Source organism: Vigna radiata, chromosome 1 (assembly GCF_000741045.1).
Source record: "Vigna radiata var. radiata cultivar VC1973A chromosome 1, Vradiata_ver6, whole genome shotgun sequence".
NCBI lineage: Eukaryota > Viridiplantae > Streptophyta > Magnoliopsida > Fabales > Fabaceae > Vigna > Vigna radiata.
This window is the reverse complement of record NC_028351.1, coordinates 3,021,131-3,040,651: the sequence shown is the minus strand read 5'-3', so window position 1 is coordinate 3,040,651 and position 19,521 is coordinate 3,021,131. Positions and strand designations below refer to the sequence as shown.

The 19,521-nt window shown below is 36.8% G+C and overlaps 2 protein-coding genes and 1 long non-coding RNA gene across 3 annotated transcripts; 2 read left to right on the top strand and 1 right to left on the bottom strand.

The window, feature by feature from the left end:
• The first annotated feature begins 2,448 nt into the window (after positions 1-2,448).
• LOC106773326 (DExH-box ATP-dependent RNA helicase DExH18, mitochondrial) lies at positions 2,449-6,613 on the top strand. The gene is made up of 2 exons (XM_014660029.2): positions 2,449-5,027; positions 6,043-6,613. Exons 1-2 carry the CDS (start codon positions 2,614-2,616, stop codon positions 6,095-6,097), a joined length of 2,469 nt encoding a protein of 822 aa, XP_014515515.1. The 5' UTR covers positions 2,449-2,613; the 3' UTR covers positions 6,098-6,613.
• A 376-nt stretch (positions 6,614-6,989) lies between these two features.
• On the bottom strand, positions 6,990-17,300 carry LOC106755680 (thyroid adenoma-associated protein homolog). Its single transcript, XM_014637879.2, has 4 exons — positions 13,922-17,300; positions 13,383-13,633; positions 11,271-11,861; positions 6,990-9,458 (listed from the first exon to the last, which is right to left on the bottom strand). Exons 1-4 carry the CDS (start codon positions 17,225-17,227, stop codon positions 7,061-7,063), a joined length of 6,546 nt encoding a protein of 2,181 aa, XP_014493365.1. The 5' UTR covers positions 17,228-17,300; the 3' UTR covers positions 6,990-7,060.
• On the top strand, positions 17,171-18,811 carry LOC111241834. Its single transcript, XR_002668143.1, has 2 exons — positions 17,171-17,487; positions 18,542-18,811. It is a non-coding gene; the product is annotated as an uncharacterized LOC111241834 (long non-coding RNA).
• Positions 18,812-19,521: the final 710 nt, after the last annotated feature.

Below are 19,521 nucleotides of genomic sequence, written 5' to 3'. Positions count from 1 at the left end.
AAAAAAAAACTAGGCAGAATGTGGTCTTACACCAAAAAAACATCACAGTTCACAAATTCTATAATGTATCATGTAAATAAGTAATAAAATAACCTTTATTAGATGGATAAATTAATCATGTATAATGAAAGACATGTTACTGCAGCATCATCCTTATCTAACATACCCAATATCGCACCTATATTTCATGCAAATGATATAAACAGCTCAACATTGCCTCTAATCACTCAAACATCAAGTCTTGGCAATGTACATACCAAGTCAGCACCTAAAACCCGAACATTTTACATAACTAATATGAAATAGTCTTAATTAGAATTCAAAACAGATTCTGAGATTTTAAAATATCATGAAAGTTTTCCCAGCAGTTGAAAATTCCCTATAATTCATTTTTTTAAAACTGCACAGACACCATAACCATGCATATTCCAGCATTTTAAAAACATTTGGCAACCCAAAACACTTAACTTAAACAAAACAAATAGTATACCATTAATGTATTAAACATCATAACAGAATTAAAACACACAAGTGATCAACCAAAAAGTCTCCAAGTACTCTATACAATGAACTATCAAACACCACTCTGGTTTATCATTATTTAGTTCAAGTTGTTATTGCATACAATCCATTTTAAAACTCAAACTAAATTATTTCCATCTAACCAAAGATTTTTCAGTGGCATCAATTCAAATTTAGCTCTTTAACCCAACCAAAACAGAACCTAAACAGACAATTCACATGAAACAACCATAGTTTTGTTTCGGACAATAATCATTCAAACAGGAATTATATGCAGCAGTTATGCAGTCCACATCACACAATTCAGAGTGAAAGTTAATATGGCAACTTAGAGTAACCCTAAGTTTACAACTATTTGTCTATGATTTAGAAAGTTCACCAATGATTGAACCAATTAAAACCATCTATGTGGAAAAGGAAAATGCACAATCAATTTCTACACGCATAAACCATTTCAGAGCCTAAAACAGAATTTCCTAACAAAACCAAAATCAACTCTGCACCAAAGTTTTCAGACATTAAAATTTTCCATGATCAAACGCAAAAAAAAAAAAAAATTGTCTCTGTAGATTCTGGGCTAGCTGCACTCTTAACAAAATCTGCAATTTAAAAGTGTATTAAAGGATAGGATATACACTATTTTCATTTTCATATGGTTCAGACACTCAACATGTTATCAGCAAGTGACAGACTGCATATCCTATCCTACTAATTATCTTTCTTTTACAAAGTTACACTGCTGACCAATTTGTAACATCAAACCTATTCATTCAGAGAAAAACTAAATCATACTGAAACCATTCATCAACAGGTTAACATAATCTGGTATGTGTTTCCTTTGAATCAAATCATAGACTTGCATTCATTATTATAATTGTCAATCAACCATGAGTCTGGTTCATTATCAGCCCTGCCTGATATCCTCATTAAACAATTCTCTTCTGAGTCACAGTCAAGACATGATCACAAACACCTATTAACCATCAAAATTATTACTCTCACACCTTTTCACCGAACAAACCTTCAGTTCCTTGGCTAAAAGGTAGAACACTTGCTTATCAGGGTTATATTGCTGCCAAACATATCAATAGACCATAAACAAATGTAAGATGTTATACACTTATATCAACAGAATAAATAAATATCATAAAATTTTATTTTTTACTCAAAAATTACACACTAACTAACTTACACAATTTATGCAGATTTTAATAAAATATACTGAAGCCTTATTTATAAATTTTACATTTTCTCGGTCTTACTGTCAGTGGAATCAAATAACGAAGCTTAGAACCGCCTGTGTTAAAACCAAATATATCTGTGTTGGAACCGCATACCTCATGCTCGTAATAAGGCTTCTTCATGATTTTCTACATAAAATGGAATCGATTCCACCTCCGAATAGGAGTTGGGCCTTCGTCTTCAACCTCGAGCTTCACTGATTCACTGTTTCAATCCACATCTACGATTGCACCATGTGCCCTCACACACCAATCAACCTCGACGCCATTTCTACCATGTTGCATGCCTCTTTTGCCTCGTTTTAAATGATAGCTGAAGAATAATATTGGTTTTTCCCAAAAAAAAAAAAAAAAAACACTGCAGATCTCTTTCCCTTAGTGAAAATCAAACAAACCTTGCATCTCGCAAATATTCTTCTTTCTCTCTTTGCAAATTCGTTCAAATGAACAATATATAATGCCCACTCTAATATGTCTTCGCACATTTCCTTACAGAGTACCCTTTTCTGAAACTAACACAGGGTAACCTAATTTTTTTTTTTAAACTAAAAAATTTCAACTTGTGATATTAAATTTTATATGATAAAAAAATACAAAAAAACTCACAACCGCCCTTTGCTTTGAACCTTTTTACCATCCCTAATCTAAATCCCTAACCAGACCCTTCCCTAAATTTCCTCCCTTTCATTCTCACAAAACACACTTTGACGCCGTAATTATCAAATATCAAATTCATCCAACCCTTTCCCTTTTCCTCTAATTTCCACCATTGAACAGAACAAAATAAAAACCCTAATCTGAATGCCCCACTTTTGTGTTCTCATTCGTTCTCTCTGTTGAACCTGTTCCAATGGCTAGAGGCCTCTTCCACTTGTGCACTCGCAAGAGAACCCTCTCAAAGCTTCAAGCTCTTCTCTTCAACCACTCCCAATTCCACACTTTTCAGAACCCGCTTTCCCCAATTTCGACCCGTTTCTCAAACCCGCTCCTTCGCCCGAGATTCTCTCAAAGTTCGAGACTTACCGGCGAAAGATTCCGCCCCGCAAGACCTTTTTCTGCCTCCGGAGATGAGGGCGGCGGAGGCGGCGGCGAGACGCCGATATCTGAGTTCGACGCAGATTGTGGTAAGAGCATTGATTTTGAGCTTGGAAATGAGGTTAGTAGTAGTATTCATGGTTTTTCTGAATATGGGGTGGTTGCAAATGATGGTAGTAATGAATGCAATTTGGAGATTGTTGATTCTTTGAAAGAACGTAGTAGTATTAGCAGTGGTAGTGATAATTGCGATGAGTTAGGGAAGAAGAGTGAGGAATTTGTCCACGTGGCATCGCGTGATCCTGTCGAGTTGTACGGCGAAATGTGCAGTGGGAAACGGGGTGTAAGTCTGGATAGGTCAGAGGTGGAGGTACTGCGAGAAGTGTGCCTTTGGTTTGCCAAATCAGGTTGGGCATCCAATCAGGCCCTTGCCATTTATATTGGTTTGTCGTTTTTTCCCACAGCAGTACACAAGTTCCAGAGGTTTCTCATGAAGAACTGCCCTGCTGATGTTGCCAAGTACTTGGTGTATCTTGGGCCGAGCCATGAGGCAGTGAGTTTTTTGTTTCCCATATTTGTGGAGTTTTGTTTGGAGAATTTTCCTGATGAGATAAAGAGGTTCAGGAATATGGTTGAGTCGGCTGACCTCACCAAGCCACACACTTGGTTTCCATTCGCACGAGCGATGAAAAGGAAGATTATTTATCATTGTGGGCCGACGAATAGCGGCAAGACGTATAATGCTTTGCAGCGGTTTATGGAGGCGAAGAAAGGGATTTATTGTAGTCCACTTAGGCTGTTGGCTATGGAAGTTTTTGACAAGGTTAATGCAAAGGGGATCTATTGCAGCTTGTTGACTGGGCAGGAAAATAAGCGTGTACCGTTTTCAGATCATATTGCATGTACTGTGGAAATGGTATCGACACAGGAATTGTATGATGTGGCAGTTATTGATGAGATTCAGATGATGGCAGATCCTAATAGGGGGTATGCATGGACAAGGGCTCTCCTTGGGTTGAAGGCTGATGAGATACATTTGTGTGGTGATCCTAGTGTTGTGGATATTGTCAAGAAGATCTGTCAAGACACTGGGGATGAGTTGTATGAACAGAATTATGAGAGGTTCAAACCATTGGTGGTTGAAGCTAAGACACTGCTAGGTAATCTCGAAAATATTCGGTCTGGGGATTGTGTAGTTGCATTCTCTAGAAGAGAGATATTTGAGGTTAAGTTGGCAATTGAGACGCAGACTAAACACCGTTGTTGTGTGATATACGGTGCTCTACCACCTGAAACTCGTAGACAGCAGGCCAGTTTGTTCAACGATCAAAGTAATGAATATGATGTTCTGGTGGCCAGTGATGCAGTGGGAATGGGCCTGAACCTTAATATCAGAAGGGTGATTTTTAATAGCCTTTCAAAGTACAATGGTGACAAAATGGTTCCTGTTCCAGCATCCCAGGTTAAGCAAATTGCTGGAAGAGCTGGCCGGAGAGGATGCCTATATCCTGATGGACTTGCCACAACCTTGCATTTAGATGATTTGGACTACTTAATTGAGTGTTTGAAACAACCTTTTGATAATGTGAAAAAGGTAGGCCTGTTTCCATATTATGAACAGATTGAATTGTTTGCTGGACAACTTCCGGATTTGACATTCAGCCAGATATTAGAAAAATTTGGTGAAAGTTGCCGTTTGGACGGGTCATACTTCTTGTGTCAACATGGACACATCAAGAAGATTGCTAATATGTTAGAGAGGGTCCAGGGATTATCTCTAGAAGATCGTTTTCAGCTTTGTTTTGCTCCTGTCAATGTTAGAGAACCAAAAGCTATGCACCATTTACTTAGATATGCAACATCGCTTGGTCAGAAGCTCCCTGTAAATGTAGCTATGGGCATGCCAAAAAGTTCTGCTCGAAATGATGCTGAACTCCTAGACCTTGAGACTAGGCATCAAGTATTATCTATGTATTTGTGGTTGTCGAACCAATTTGACGAGAAGACATTTCCTTATGTGAAGAAAGTAGAGGCAATGGTTTCAGAAGTTGCCCACTTACTGGGTGAATCTCTTATCAAAGCTAACTGGAAACCTGAATCAAGGAATAAAGGGACACAAAAAACCGAAAAAATTGAAAGGCAACAAGAAACAGGGAGTGCAGTTCAATTACAAACTGTAAAACGGGGAGTGGACTATTCAAGGCCACAATCACTTACAAAATTATATAAGTAAGAATCCCTGGATCTATCTGTCTACCATCTTTATCCAAGTGTTTGTTTAATTTCACTAAATTTGAATGCTAAGATCTCTTCTTTTGCTGCAAACTTCTTCTGTTTTTACTATCTAAGCATATGGCTTCTTTATCTAAGGGAAAGGCTGGCTATGATGATATCTTGTGTGATTTTGGTGGCTCATCATTGTGGCATACAAATTATGATTGTTGAAAACATTATCAGAGGGGGTAAAATGCTACGGTTAATTATTAAAAGGGTTTAATTCCAAATGATTATGGACCGAAACGAAAAGTAAATAAATTAGAAGGATTAAAACAAAATAGCGAGGATGAAAAGCAAAAGAAAATTTATTTTAGGGACCAAATGTCGTACAACAAATTTTAGATTCCAAAAGAAAAGTACAACTTCATTTTGAGGATGAAAAACTTGTAAGTTCAAAGTATTTTCTGGTACCATGTTTTCTATATTTTTTACCTTTTGAATTTTTGGTGACTGGTTGTTTGGTGGGAGGGGATCAACACCCTGGAGGGAGAGATGCTTACTACATTCTATATCATAGTTTATTTTCTAGAAGGTCAAACTAGTTAATTATGCAAATCAATCACTTTTTGAAGTGATGACATTTTGAAGAATGTGCTAAAGTATATTACTAACATCTCTCCCATTATTGAGTTGGGGAGGTTAACACTATAGTTAATTTGTGTAGTTGGACTCGTGATATAATTGAAGGCTGAACTTTTATTTCTATGATAGGAAATCATAAGGGTCCATGGATTATGGATTAAGAAATAATTTACGGTTGAAGTCTGCAGCTCATGATTTATCTATGAATGTATTGGAGCTGTTTCTTATGCTCTCTTTGTTTCCTCTCCAGCTCTACGTTTAATAATTAAATGCGTTCAAAATCCATTGCTTTTTATATGCTCTATCGTTCCTTTTTTCTGTCATCTACTTATCTATCCCATGATCGGTGTTACCTGACTACAAGGTTTTTTTTCTTTTTTTTCAGGAATCGTCATCAGGATTTTTTACAGCTTGATAAGTCTAAGAAAGTAGCTAGCTAAATTGTCTTGACCCTAAGGTAGTTCTAATATTCTCTCTTCTGTTCGGGATGGATCTTTAAGGTTTATTTTCTGCGGGATAAGTATCCTATAAGTTCTGATCATATAGGAATTTTCTGAAATGAATATGAAAAATTTCGGTAACAATCCATTTTGCTGGAGTATCGCAACATTGAAGTTAACGGTGAGTATTGCTCTGAGATGGAGTTGAAATAAAAGAGATTATATATAACAGAGATTTACGGACTTTCAAGTTCACCAAATCATGAGGTGAAAATGGAGTCGAGAATTTCTTATTTGTGCAACTTTACTATGGACAAATAGGTCAATCATAATTCCCGTTCGAAGGAAAAATACATGAATTCTTGACTAATTTCGTTATGCTGAAAGTTATGATTTATTGTGGTTTTTATAGGTTTATCCTTTTTGTGGCATATAAGTATTTGCCAAATGCTTGACATTTGTGTAATACAAAACTGACCGAGAAGAAATCGTGTTGTGTTGTAATTGTGGTTCTAATTGATCTCGTGTATTTACTAGATCTTAGATTTCATTACTAAATTTATTATAATTAAAGTAACTGATTGACTTAATATATAGTAATAAAATTGTTCTAAAGTTCATAAATATCTATCATTATGACTTATTTGATTTCTAATTATTTTCCACTACAATCTCTATTTTAATTAAGAGTATTTTGGTAAAATAAGATAATTGATGCAACGGACATTAAAGAAAAACAAATATCTTTTATTATATGTATTTTTGCCCAAAACAGTAAGTTATGGAAAATAGTTATCGGCCTGGGAAGAAATGAGCTTGTCAAACAAAATCTGTTAAAAAATTACATTCCAATTACAAAATTGTATACACAATAATTTCTGGGGAAATTCTATGGAAGTTTCAAAATTTAGTAAAAGCTCCCATAAAGGACTTCTATGAGAAACTACACCCAGTATACAAATCCTAATAAAGAAGAAAATAAGGGTTAAAAATATCCCAGATAGAGCAATTTCCGATCTCAGGAAGCAAGCCGTTAGCAACATCACCGGCCACCTTCTCATGTGATTCTACAACTAACTTAAATAGGTTAGAAATCAAAGGGTTTCTAAGAAATGGATTGATGGCTCTTCCAAGAACAACTACATCAGAGAGTAATAGTTTGGCATCATTATTGCTACATACAATGAAAATGCAGTTAGAAATAGCATAGAAACCGAGTAAATTTGCATATAAGGGTAAAAATGCATCTTTATGGTTACCCACGCCTCCTATCCAATCATTCCCTTCCTGTTTCACAATATGGTCTTGAGCATATGACACTAGTTGATGGGAAAATCTAACTCTCCATTCATGTAAATAGCTCCTGAATTCATCTCTGTCAACCCAGGACTTCAAAATAGGTAGTTTTTCCATATTGGAGCAACAAATTTGACTGATCAACAACTTCTCTTCATAATGATTGTCAATCTCCTTGTCGAAAACCCGTCTTACAAGATCTCCTTCGGGTGCTACACAGTTTTCAGCACGTAATACCCACTGACAAAGATAATCGAAATAATCAATCCAGTGGCCAAAAATGGAAGAGAGGTGGTCAAAACAGAGTCTTATCACTCTATCTACTTGGATTGGAACCAATCCAGGAGTATGGTTGCTCCTACTTTTTTCTTTAGTAAAACACTTCTGAACATCTGAGGAAAGCCTCAATCTAACAGAGTCGTCTTCATCTTCCAAAAGCTTAATGCATGTGAGCCACACCTCTAGTACCTGATGAGCATACGAGTTCATAGCTTCATTTTTCACAAAACAAGATGAAGTGCCCAAGGGTATCTGGTTATTCGAAACAAATGAGCCAAGGAGCCCAGCCTGATCAAGCAAACCAGATGCTATCAAAGATTCAGCTGCTGCATAGCGCATACTCGCCGGCTCAGATGATGAACTACATTGTTTAATCATGTTACAGAAAAAAACAATGCAATCAAACAAACAAACTACCATTTCCTCCTCATGAAGTTCACCACATACTGAAAAATCTTTTCCGTCATTTTGTATAATAGAACTTGCAAACAACATTGTAATTCTCTTGATGCATACTCCCAGACAGCGAACAAGGGTCTCTTGGGTCTTTGCATGTCTTGCTTGCTTGTACAAGAAAACTAATTCATTCCAAAATTTCAATACGGAATCAAAGTCCATTTCACCAACATAACCTGTACCCGTGCACTTCTCTTGACCCAACTTTCCAAACTGCAGCAAATTCCAAGCTACAAGGATCTTCAGAATGTAATTTGTACATCTGTGGTGCTTCTCTGATGCCAAAATGTTCACCAAGGTTCCATGAAGGTTAGTTTTTACCCAGAGTTGAACAGCCGTGATGTCATTACGGAATAGATCATGGACCTTGCCAGAAGGCTCCGATGCTTTCAGGAACTTCAGCAACCACTTCAGTGTTGCAAGTCGAACTTCATATAATGAGTCTGACAAGCAAAAAATCAATCTATCCAAAAGACCAAAAGATGTATTTTCCATTTCATCTTCAGGAAATGATTCTGAATTGGGAAGAGAATGCCTTAGTCTCATATTGATTGTCTCTTCCTCATCCATAGGTGCATGGAAAAAACATCCAAAATATGAAATGGCTGCTTGCTCCCGAAGTTTGGCAATGGTTGGATCATAATATGACAGGCTATGTGATTCTAAATCTAAGCATTCTGTTGACAGCTCCAATAGCAGCTTGGAAATGGAACGGAAATGTTTTGAGATCTGGCATGTTCTTGCCATATTAAGCATTTGATCCAGAACTCTTAAGAATGTTTCATTAAGGATGGGGCACGGGCAATGAGTGGGCCTTGCAATCCATGACCGCAGTAGAAGATTTTGGATCAACTCACCAATGATATGATCTTTCCTCGAGTTATCCACGAGATTCCTAAAATTTATATCCAGTAAAGCGCTCAACTGCAAGAGAATTCCATGAATGAAGTTGAAAGAAATCGGAAAACTAGTTGATTTGATCAGTTTATCTACAGAGGGCAACTCGGATATAATATTGTTAAGGACTGCAGGCAATTTCTCATTTGATACTATACTTGTTAGAGCTCTGGATGCAAGAACACGAACTCGTAAATTGCTTTGGGTTGAGCACCTTCTAATCCAGGGCATGAAAAGGAAAGGGTCTAGCTCGTCTCCTGTCTCACCAGCAATTGATGAAGGCTTGAGCCTAGATAAGAGAATCAGAATTGGATACAAGCTCGGATGCAAATTATTTCCACGGATGGACTCTAAATCTTCTGAAGATGCACAACCCAAAAACTCTGTCGCAACTTCCAGTTCATTAAACAGAAATGAATGCAATGACGGATACCTAGGTCCAAAAAATATTTTAAAAGTCATCAGTAACTGTTCACACCACCTCTGAACATACACACTCATAACAGACAGTGCTATCCAGAACTAGTAATGGTATATATGAAGTTAGGATTTGGACAACGAGCCGATGGGCTGCATACATCATTAGTGGGATGAAAATGTCTCAAAGAAGTTAACAACTTTGAAATGATGCATACATCATTAGTAGACAGTGTGAAGTGATATGAACACAGAAAGGACGGCCACAACTGCTACCACATTCCATCTACAGTACAAAAATGGACAAATGCCAAGTGAACCATTTCCAAAAATCATCCGATCATATCTATACTTATCAACATACACTATGCAGATTAAAGCAATGCCAGAAACCAGAGAACTTATCAACATTCAGAAAAAGGCAATATAATAACAAATTTATGATTATGCCAGATATATATACCTCCTCCAACATGGGAGATGTTCCAATCTTAGAAATTCATTAAGCCTGTGCCCACTTTATCAGCAAGCATGGTATTATCAATGTGATGATTATAGCCAAAGATTAACTCAATCAAAAGCTTCAGCTACAAAGTGAAAGCCCGAGAATAGTTTTATAATCTAGCATTTATCATAAAAAGATTAAGATCCAGCTTACTAGTCTTAAATAGTAATTGTCGCCTTTCTATAGAAAGTTCTTATACTTCCTTGGACTCAGATCCCTTACCTCCAAAATTCAAATCAATGCCTGAATTATCATCAAAATTATCAGGATCAGAACGTATTTTAACCTACAGCTTTTTACCAAATTCATTAATTCCATCCTAATGTAAAAAAAGAGAGTTTACTTACATGTTTGATCATAAGACTTTGAAGGAATAAAAAGTGATTCCATTTCATCTACTTGTCTACCTTTTACTCTTCCTTTTTGAGATTCAATCTCAGTACCTTCTTAATTTAATATACTTTCTATGCATGTATATGATATGAATAAAGAAACTTCTTTACGCGCTTAACAAAGTAAAAATAAGTCTACATATATATGAAAAAATCAGTGTCATATTTCAACTATGGTAGCATAACTGCAGACCTAACATGTACTATGAATAATTTAAAAAGTTTATAATACAGATAATCTAACCGAGTAGTACCCTGAAATTGAACTCACTAAAATTACTAGAACTTAAAGCTTAAAAGAGTTGTCCTGTTGTTATGTATAAGGAATAATAATAATCAATTAAATGAAACTTTAAACAGCACTTGGTGTCAAGGTCAATGCAAGCTCATCTTTGTGTATTGTAAAGGTAAAAAAAAAATAAAATATATATATATATATATATATATATATATATATATATATATATATATTGGAGAATAGAAAGAACAGCCTTTAATGATTTTCCAGAAATGAACATGTTTGCTGGAAACCGAGGTGATGTTCATTCTTAACTTCAAATGGCACAGAGTAGGTCTCGTAACAGAAACCCTGTCTCTCGAAGACTGAAATACCAAAAAACAGGAGTGTCTCATAAAACAAGTAACGGGGATTTTCCCTGTCAACAGAGCGTCGTCCCCTGATGAATAGTGGCCACAGGCCATACCAATAGAGCACACGATCAAAAACTATAATTGCAAGGCATCTACCCTAACATAATTCATGAGTATTGCAAGCACCATCAATATTAGAAGATCGTAAAAACTTCCAGGATACATGCATGAAGCAATAAATCAAATTTTAGCAAAAAACTTCTTGGATTGCAATATGAACGTGTTCTTCTCATATGACATGATTTTAATAGCTAAAAGTAAGTAGATCCAACATCCATACCTATGAAAAAATTCAAGTCCAGTTATTGCCCGTCGTGCTGATTCCCGCTTATGAACATTAAGGAATCCAATCATGCGACGAACCAGGGCAGTGTAAGCCAGACAAGCACTGTTTCTAATCTCCCAATACGGTGAAGAGAAAGAACGAATGGACAAAATCAAAGCCTCGGCAGAGAAACCAGATGTATCAGTAGACAAGTTGGAGTCATTGAAAGCAGCTCTTAGAACATTAAATGCATGTACTGTAGGAATGACACCTTCATCTCTGATCTTTGACGACGTCAGATTGACATTTCTTTCAGCTGCCCGTGTAGAATTATTTCCATTTGCTGAATCCTTTGACTTGCATGGGTCACCATTGAAGCTATTGTTTTCAATCTGATTCAGCATGGACCCGTTACCTACATCTATAAGCCATCTTAATGCCCGTGGCAGAAGCTTCTTTGGGGTGCCTTCTGGCTCTGAAAGGAACAGAGCAATAAATGCAGCAGGTATTCCAGCACTTCTTCTCAGCAAGTCATCCACTACTTGTCCTTTGGCCACAGTTCTTTGCATAAGTTGTTCCATCCAAGCCTCTGTCATTCTATGAAGTCTGAAAAGGAAGATACACATCTAAGAAATGGCAAAAACATATGATTTCCGATATAATGACCTAGTTAAAATGACAAAGACTTCCTTATTTAAATCAAACAAACATATTTCTCTTTGTATTATGTATACGAGAGAACATAACAGCCAAGAATCTTAATTTCATAAAGTACATTGTATGTGAGCATGTGACAAGATCGTAACTAAAATTTTACAACTCATTTATCACGTCATAGTTTTATCTTACGATGGTATATGTGAAGAAAATAGGAATTTAAATACCAAATTGCTTTTAACATTTATAAGCAAAACATAGATACTAAAGAAACAATGAAGCCTCCTACTTTAGGCATTCATTATTTGAAAGTACAGCAACTATAAATCCGTCCATTTAGAACTAGTGAACAGTCAATAGCAGATCCAATGAAATCTCCTCCGTACAAGAGTTATACTCCAATCAAATGCGCCATAGTATAACACAGATTGCACAATACCTCGAAAATATATAAAGCACCGTATTAAGTCTGGAGTTAGAATTATATGGTCTGGATTACAGAGTGAATGCTTTATTTCATTAGTTTTCAATTGCTTGAAATTGTCACTATTAATTGGGAATTATAATTCTAATTTTAAAAAGAATACCAAAATAAAAATTTCAAAATGTAGAGGTTATTCAAGAATGCTTTATTTAATTATTGTCAATTGGAATTAGAATTTTAATTTTAGAAAGCTCAGTATACCAAACATGATATGAAGCATTGCGAGTCCACTTGCAAGATTCAATTTCAAGCTCAGTACCTTGAATTATTTGGAATAGACTATAAAAGAGAAAGACAAAAACTTTCATCAAGAGCATCCCATAGCCCGTAAACTTCCATGAGATAAGGATTATATTTATGGATTCACTTCAGTCATGCGTTACTTAGTTAATCATGGTCCTTTTTCATATGCTTTCAAATTCTATCAGATGATATTCTGTCCTCCCCCTAATTGGACTTCTGCTACTTTCACTCCAATAAAAGTTATTTTTTTGTCAAAAGGTAAAATAAATAATAGATTTCATCAACAAATAATTCCATTCCCCTGTTCTGAATCTCTTTGCCATCTGTAGTGTGTTCTTTACATCTCACAGTTTCCGATATTTGAGCACGTCTTATTTTTGGGTATTTTTGCTATTCTTAAGCCTTTATTATATGTAAATAAAGTGTTTATCTTGTATCTATAATCTTCAGTAAAACAGTCATCCTGCCATCAATTATTATCTTATGATAACATTTTTGGGATCAGCTACTGATAATCCCATTATCAAGGATAGATAACTGCAATTCAAGTATAATTAGGGGTCAGTTCTCTGTATTTTGTAATTGACAAATTGTATCTCATAATTTACACAGAATACATTAGTAGCCTTCGTATCGAGTATTCCTTTCTTCTTTTTTATCCTTCTCTACTCAAGTTTTCTGTTGATATGCATTATCCAATACTCATTTCACAGAAACAAAAACAGAAAAACAAAAATCCATACCTTGAGTCATTAGAGCAGAGTAATCGATTGCAAAGAGCTGTGAACCCAGCCCTCGTCTTATCAATTGCACCATTATGCTTCATCTTTAAGAGGACTTCTAAAAAGTGATTTCCTATTGTTTTAAGTTGTTCCAAGTCAAGCACAGAATCAGATGAAAAGTCAATAGAATGCCCCTCTAAATCAGATAAATCCGAAGAAGTATTCCTTGGCAATGGCACCTTTCGTATAATAGTCCCCAAAAGAAGGCTCACCTGAGGAAGAAAACACGGTGAAACATTAGGAAAGAGAAGAAATATGTAGACCTAATACCATTAGGTGTACTAAACCACTCTGACTCCATTCACCATTGAAATAACTAACACGCTATAATATATTCTATTGGTATAATTTCTACAATTATAGACGTGCAAAATTAAAGTGAAGAAATAATGAATGATAGACTTAAATCTTTAGTCTTTCTACTTTACCCCTTTTAAGAGAAAACACCGTACTATATTTCAACGCTTTAACAGTTCTTAGACACTGTTCAGGTTAGGTACCTCTTTCATGGCAAGCCAGCAACCAACCATGACTATCTGTTCTGATGATCGGCCATCATCATGAGAAGGTTTTGAATTATTAATTTCACATTCAGATGAAGGCATGTGCTCATCATATGGTATCTCCATCAAAAGATTATCCTCATCAAGCATTTCATCCATGTCTTCAGGCAAATGCCAAGCATCTGCAGAAACCACCCATAGGGCCAATGAAGTTATCCTAACTACAAGATCTAGAAGTCTTTCCAACAAATATCTCAGCTCCAAGATGCTAGATGATAAGACATCAGAATTCCAATCCAGTTCCTCAAATGTATAGCGCAAAGCAAGTAACACACCATGGACAAAGCTGTTTTTGCATGCTTTAGAAAGATCTTGTTCCCCATCTCTTACAGCAGCATCCAGCCAATCAATCATTGATTTCAAATACGTTATTACAGGATTTCTGGATTTATTGGACTGGCTAACTTCATTTACCAAATCAGACTTTGAGCTTAAATGAACAACATTTAATGAATCTTCAATCAACCAACCTAGCTCCAGCACGTACTTCTTAAATATAAGTCGTAAGGATAGAGCTCCAGCATCACTTTCCCTTACACGTGGACTGCAAACTAATTTCATTGACGAAGCAATTAACTTCTTCAGCGTGTCTTCATTAGAAATTCCAGGTAGTGGACTGGGAAAATGGAGTAATATGTGAAATGAATTTTCTCTCAACCTGTCCCAACTATCAACAATTGACCCAACTAACAATAGAGTTGAATCAGATGAAGTCATCCCCTTGTTGTAAGGATAAAGTTGACTTCCCGGCAAAGAACTATTAGACTCATCACAAATTGATGACTTAATAGACCAAACATTTATCATAATTAAGATGAGATCCATCGCCATTATTTTCCTCTTGTAAGGAGCAGAAGGATAGCACGAGAAAAATAAGAAGCCACTCAACCACCTCATAAAGTGAAAAAGATGATCGGCTCTTTTGATTGTTGATTCCTTATCATTCCCTTTAGAAGGATAAACTTCATTACCTTTAGCATGCTCGAGAGGGCTCCAGTTTCCTTGCTTGAATTGTCTCTCCAGGGCTGTTCGAACCCTAGAGAAGAACTTACGAAACAAGCTGCTCCACTTCATCTGAAAAGCTGAGAAGCAACACCTCATATTCAAAGGCACAGCTTCCTTCATTAGAGTGAGCTCTAGATGAGAAGGCAAACTAGCTGTCTTGGGGTTTAAGAAAAGAGACTCAGCAGCATCAACACGCAGTGACTCGTCCACATGAGTCAATGCATTTACTAGCCACTGAACATGGATCCTAACATTTATTCCCTTAATGCAAACAATAGCATGGCTTTCAACTCCCAGCCCAGGCTCCTTTTCATTCACTGAAGGATCTTCTGCCCAATCAATGTCTCCTTCAACCAAAGCAAGTGACCGAGATACCTTCAGCAATGAAACTAGAATAGCAATTCTCTGTTCCAGACTCACTTCCATGTCCAAGCAAACAAGCTCTGTATATAGTCTGTTCTCATTCCCATTTGGCCCAACCGAGATGAAACTAAGCATGGGAAATATACTGTCCACATCCACTTCCAGTAAAACTGGCAGGGCATAAGTATTTATATTGGTGCGAAGTTTCGATGATCCAGAACCTAGCCCATACAGAACTGGGGGAAGACAATGCCCTCTATAGAGAGCGTATCCTCCTTCAATACCATCACTCTCCCAGAACTCGTCACGCAAACACTCAAGGAAGCACTTCAGAAACGATGTGGCAGCGCAGCAGACATCATCATCAATATATGCCTGTGTTGTCTCAAACAGCAGATCTGGAGTCATTTCCAACATTTTCCTCGCTCCCAATCTCTTCGTTAGCAATGCCAATGGAATATATCTCCCCTTACACCGAGAACCCAACGAAAGAAGATCCGATCCAATCTTCACCAAAAACTCCTTTATTCTCTCCCCACCCTCACAGAGGGAAGACTGAATGTCGAGAAACAGGTCAAAAATGAGATGCACCTGCTTCACCGTTTGACTCAGAGGATCCTCCAAGTTATTCCAAATAATCCTAAGCAACCGCACCCCCATTTCCTCCGGAATTGGCTCATACTCCCCGGACATATCAGTTAAACCCGCCAACAACGACGCCTTAATCTGCTGCAAACAAATCTGCATCACCGTCAGCGCATGAAAATTGAAGTGACTATCAACAGGATTCTCACAGAATCTACACAGCTCAGGCAAAACCCCATCATACAAGACAGTCTTAATACCACCCACACCACTAAAATGAGCATTAAGCAAGTCCCTAGAAACCGCAGTGAGAACCCCTCTAATTAAACAAAGCCTACTCAACACAGAAAGGCCAGAAATCCCAAAATACAAATCCCCTTTACAAGGAATCTTCCCAATCACATCCCTGACCTCACCAATGTCACCACCGCCACCACCACTCAAATCCAAACCCTGCAAGCTATTATTAAACACCCCTCGAATCAACACCGAACCAAGCTCTTGTTTACTCACACAAACTTGAAAAGCAGCACACAGAGCCACACCAGCCGCCACGAGACAGTCCCTCGAAAACGCAGTAGAACTCAAAACACTCAACACAACACTCACAATCCCTTCCATGACAACACCGCTCTCACCACCCTCACTTTCACGAAACTTGGAAGGAAACTTCTGTAGCAAGTAATATAAACAAGACAGAGCCTCCTGGCATTGTTCCATGACAACAGGCGAAGGCCTCCCAGTCTCGGAAACAACGCCGTTTAGGCCATTAACGGCATCGGAGGCAACGAGGACAGCGCAATCTTCCACTACTGCGGCGAGGTAGTCTAGCTTGGGCATGCCGAGGACAGAGAGCGCGGCGCGAGAGACGGCGAAGCGCGGAAAGGCATAGTTATTGTGGAGGAGAGTGCCGAAGGAAGTGGCGAGGATGGAGCGCAACGGCGTGGTTTTGGCGAGGGGAGAAAGGAAGGTTTTGTGGAGGGGGTTGGAGTTTTCGAGGAAGAGGAGGTGGAGATACAGTTCGCAGGCAAGGTTAAGAGGAGTTTGAGGTTCGGGGGGAGGATGGGATTGGAGGAGGTGGAGAAAGGTGGAGGCGAGGTTTTTGGCGTGGGAGAGTTGGGAGAGGGTGGAGGAGAGAGAAGTGAAGTGGAGAAGGGAGGAGTGGAAGGGGGAGAAAAGAGGGTCGGAGAGGAGGAGGGGGAGCGAGGAGAGGAACGACGGAGGGAAAACCACGGTGGTGTAGGTGTAGCGGTGGCGATGCTGCAAGGCGCGCCACTTCGCCGACGACATGTTTGATGAAATAAATGCCTCTCAAACACAAAGACAGTGTTACTTTATAGTCTTCGAAGAGAAATGAAGGTGGCCACGCGTCGATGATGTTCGGCGAAATTCCTCACACAGACAGTAAATGTGTGAGTCTTCGTTTTGGGTGTTTAGAGGGGAAAGAGGTGCCGCTATGATGTTCGATGAAATGCCTCACTCAAAGGGACAGCCAGCCGCTGAGTTTCTGTGCATGGATAGTAGGAAGGAGGAGGAAGCGCCCAACTAGGGTACGGTTTTTTAATTAGGATTAATTAAATTTTTTGAAGTCTTTTCTGCCTTGACCATCAAGTGACACTGTTTGGTCTTCCATATTTTATTGATAAATAATAAATTAATATTTGAATGAAATTAACTAATGTGGCTAATTAGTAATTAGCAATCACATTATCATAAGTATTATTTTAACTAATGTGTTCAATTAAGAACTTGTTATATTATTATATATTATTAATATCAAAACAATATAGTTTTATTTATTTATTTTATATGATATTTTTATAATGTAGCAAATTTAAATTATTTATTATTTATTATTTATACTATATGTATTAATTATAATTATATGTTGTAAATAAAAAAATTATCGCTGTAGTACTTCAAATTATGCTTATTTTAACAGTGTAATTATTTAAGTGTTTTTTATCAAATTATACATGTTTTAAAGTCATAATTTTTAATAAATTTATAATTCTTGAAATTATAATCTTATTTATTCACATGTTGTGTTTATCTCTTTGTCATATATAAAATAAAATTAGAATATTTTATTATTTTTTATAATTATGATTACTTTGTCATATGAGAAGAACACGTTCATATTGCAATCCAAGAAGTTTTTTGCTAAAATTTGATTTATTGCTTCATGCATGTATCCTGGAAGTTTTTACTATCTTCTAATATTGGTGGTGCTTGCAATACTCATAGAATTATGTTAGGCTAGATGCCTTGCAATTATAGTTTTTTATCGTGTGCTCTATTGGTATGGTCTGTGGCCACTATTCATCACGGGACGACGTTCATATTGCAATCCAAGAAGTTTTTTGCTAAAATTTGATTTATTGCTTCATGCATGTATCCTGGAAGTTTTTAGGATCTTCTAATATTGGTGGTGCTTGCAATACTCATGAATTATGTTAGGGTAGATGCCTTGCAATTATAGTTTTTTATTGTGCTCTATTGGTATGGCCTGTGGCCGCTATTCATCAGGGGACGACGCTCTGTTGACAGGGATATCCCCGTTACTTGTTTTATGAGACATCCCTTTTTTTTTTGGTATTTCAGTCTTCGAGAGACAGGGTTTCTGTTACGAGACTCACTCTGTGCCATTTGAAGTTAAGAATGAACATGAGATCAAACAGCTTTTCTAGTGAAAGGACAACTCGGTTTCCAGCAAACATGTTCATTTCTGGAAAATCATTAAAGGCTGTTCTTTCTATTCTCCAATATTTTTTTTTTTTTTTTTACCTTTACAATACACAAAGATGAGCTTGCATTGACCTTGACACCAAGTGCTGTTTAAAGTTTCATTTAATTGATTATTATTATTCCTTATACATATTTCTGACAACAGGATAACTCTTTTAAGCTTTAAGTTCTAGTAATTTTAGTGAGTTCAATTTCAGGGGATTATCTGTATTATAAACTTTTTAAATTATTCATAGTACATGTTAGGTCTGCAGTTAATATGACACTGATTTTTTCATATATATGTAGACTTATTTTTACTTTGTTAAGCGCGTAAAGAAGTTTCTTTATTCATATCATATACATGCATAGAAAGTATATTAAATTAAGAAGGTACTGAGATTGAATCCTCAAAAAGGAAGAGTAAAAGGTAGACATAATATGTTCAGATAATGTAAATTTTTGCTACGTCATAAATTATATAGACCTATTATAACGTACAAAACTATGTACGTCATAGTTCGTTTTTGTACGTCATAGTTCGTTTTTGTACGTCATAGTTCGTTTTTGTACATCATATTTCGTTTTTGTACGTCATAGTTCGTTTTTGTACGTCATAGTTCGTTTTTGTACGTCATAGTTCGTTTTTGTACGTCATAAAATATGATTTTTGTATTAGTGAAGCAACCATATCAGCCTTTCAACATTCAGCATTCTTGTATAAATAGTAAAATAACATCAAAATGTTTTTTAATACTCTTTAGTTCAATTTTAAAAAATATTTATTTATTTATCTAAGGTTACAAGAATTCGCTTCTTTGACTTACTTAGTTTTCCTGAGCCATTGATGCAGATGG

Bases quoted from the DNA above. Each gene is read 5' to 3' on its own strand.
- LOC106773326 (XM_014660029.2), top strand. From the start codon at position 2,614: ATGGCTAGAGGCCTCTTCCACTTGTGCACTCGCAAGAGAACCCTCTCA. The intron at 5,028-6,042 runs GTAAGAATCCCT...CTTTTTTTTCAG, and splicing joins TCACTTACAAAATTATATAA to GAATCGTCATCAGGATTTTT.
- LOC106755680 (XM_014637879.2), bottom strand. From the start codon at position 17,227: ATGTCGTCGGCGAAGTGGCGCGCCTTGCAGCATCGCCACCGCTACACC. The intron at 13,634-13,921 runs GTACCTAACCTG...TTTCTTCCTCAG, and splicing joins GCTGGCTTGCCATGAAAGAG to GTGAGCCTTCTTTTGGGGAC. The intron at 11,862-13,382 runs GTATGGATTTTT...CTTCCTTTTCAG, and splicing joins CTCTGCTCTAATGACTCAAG to ACTTCATAGAATGACAGAGG.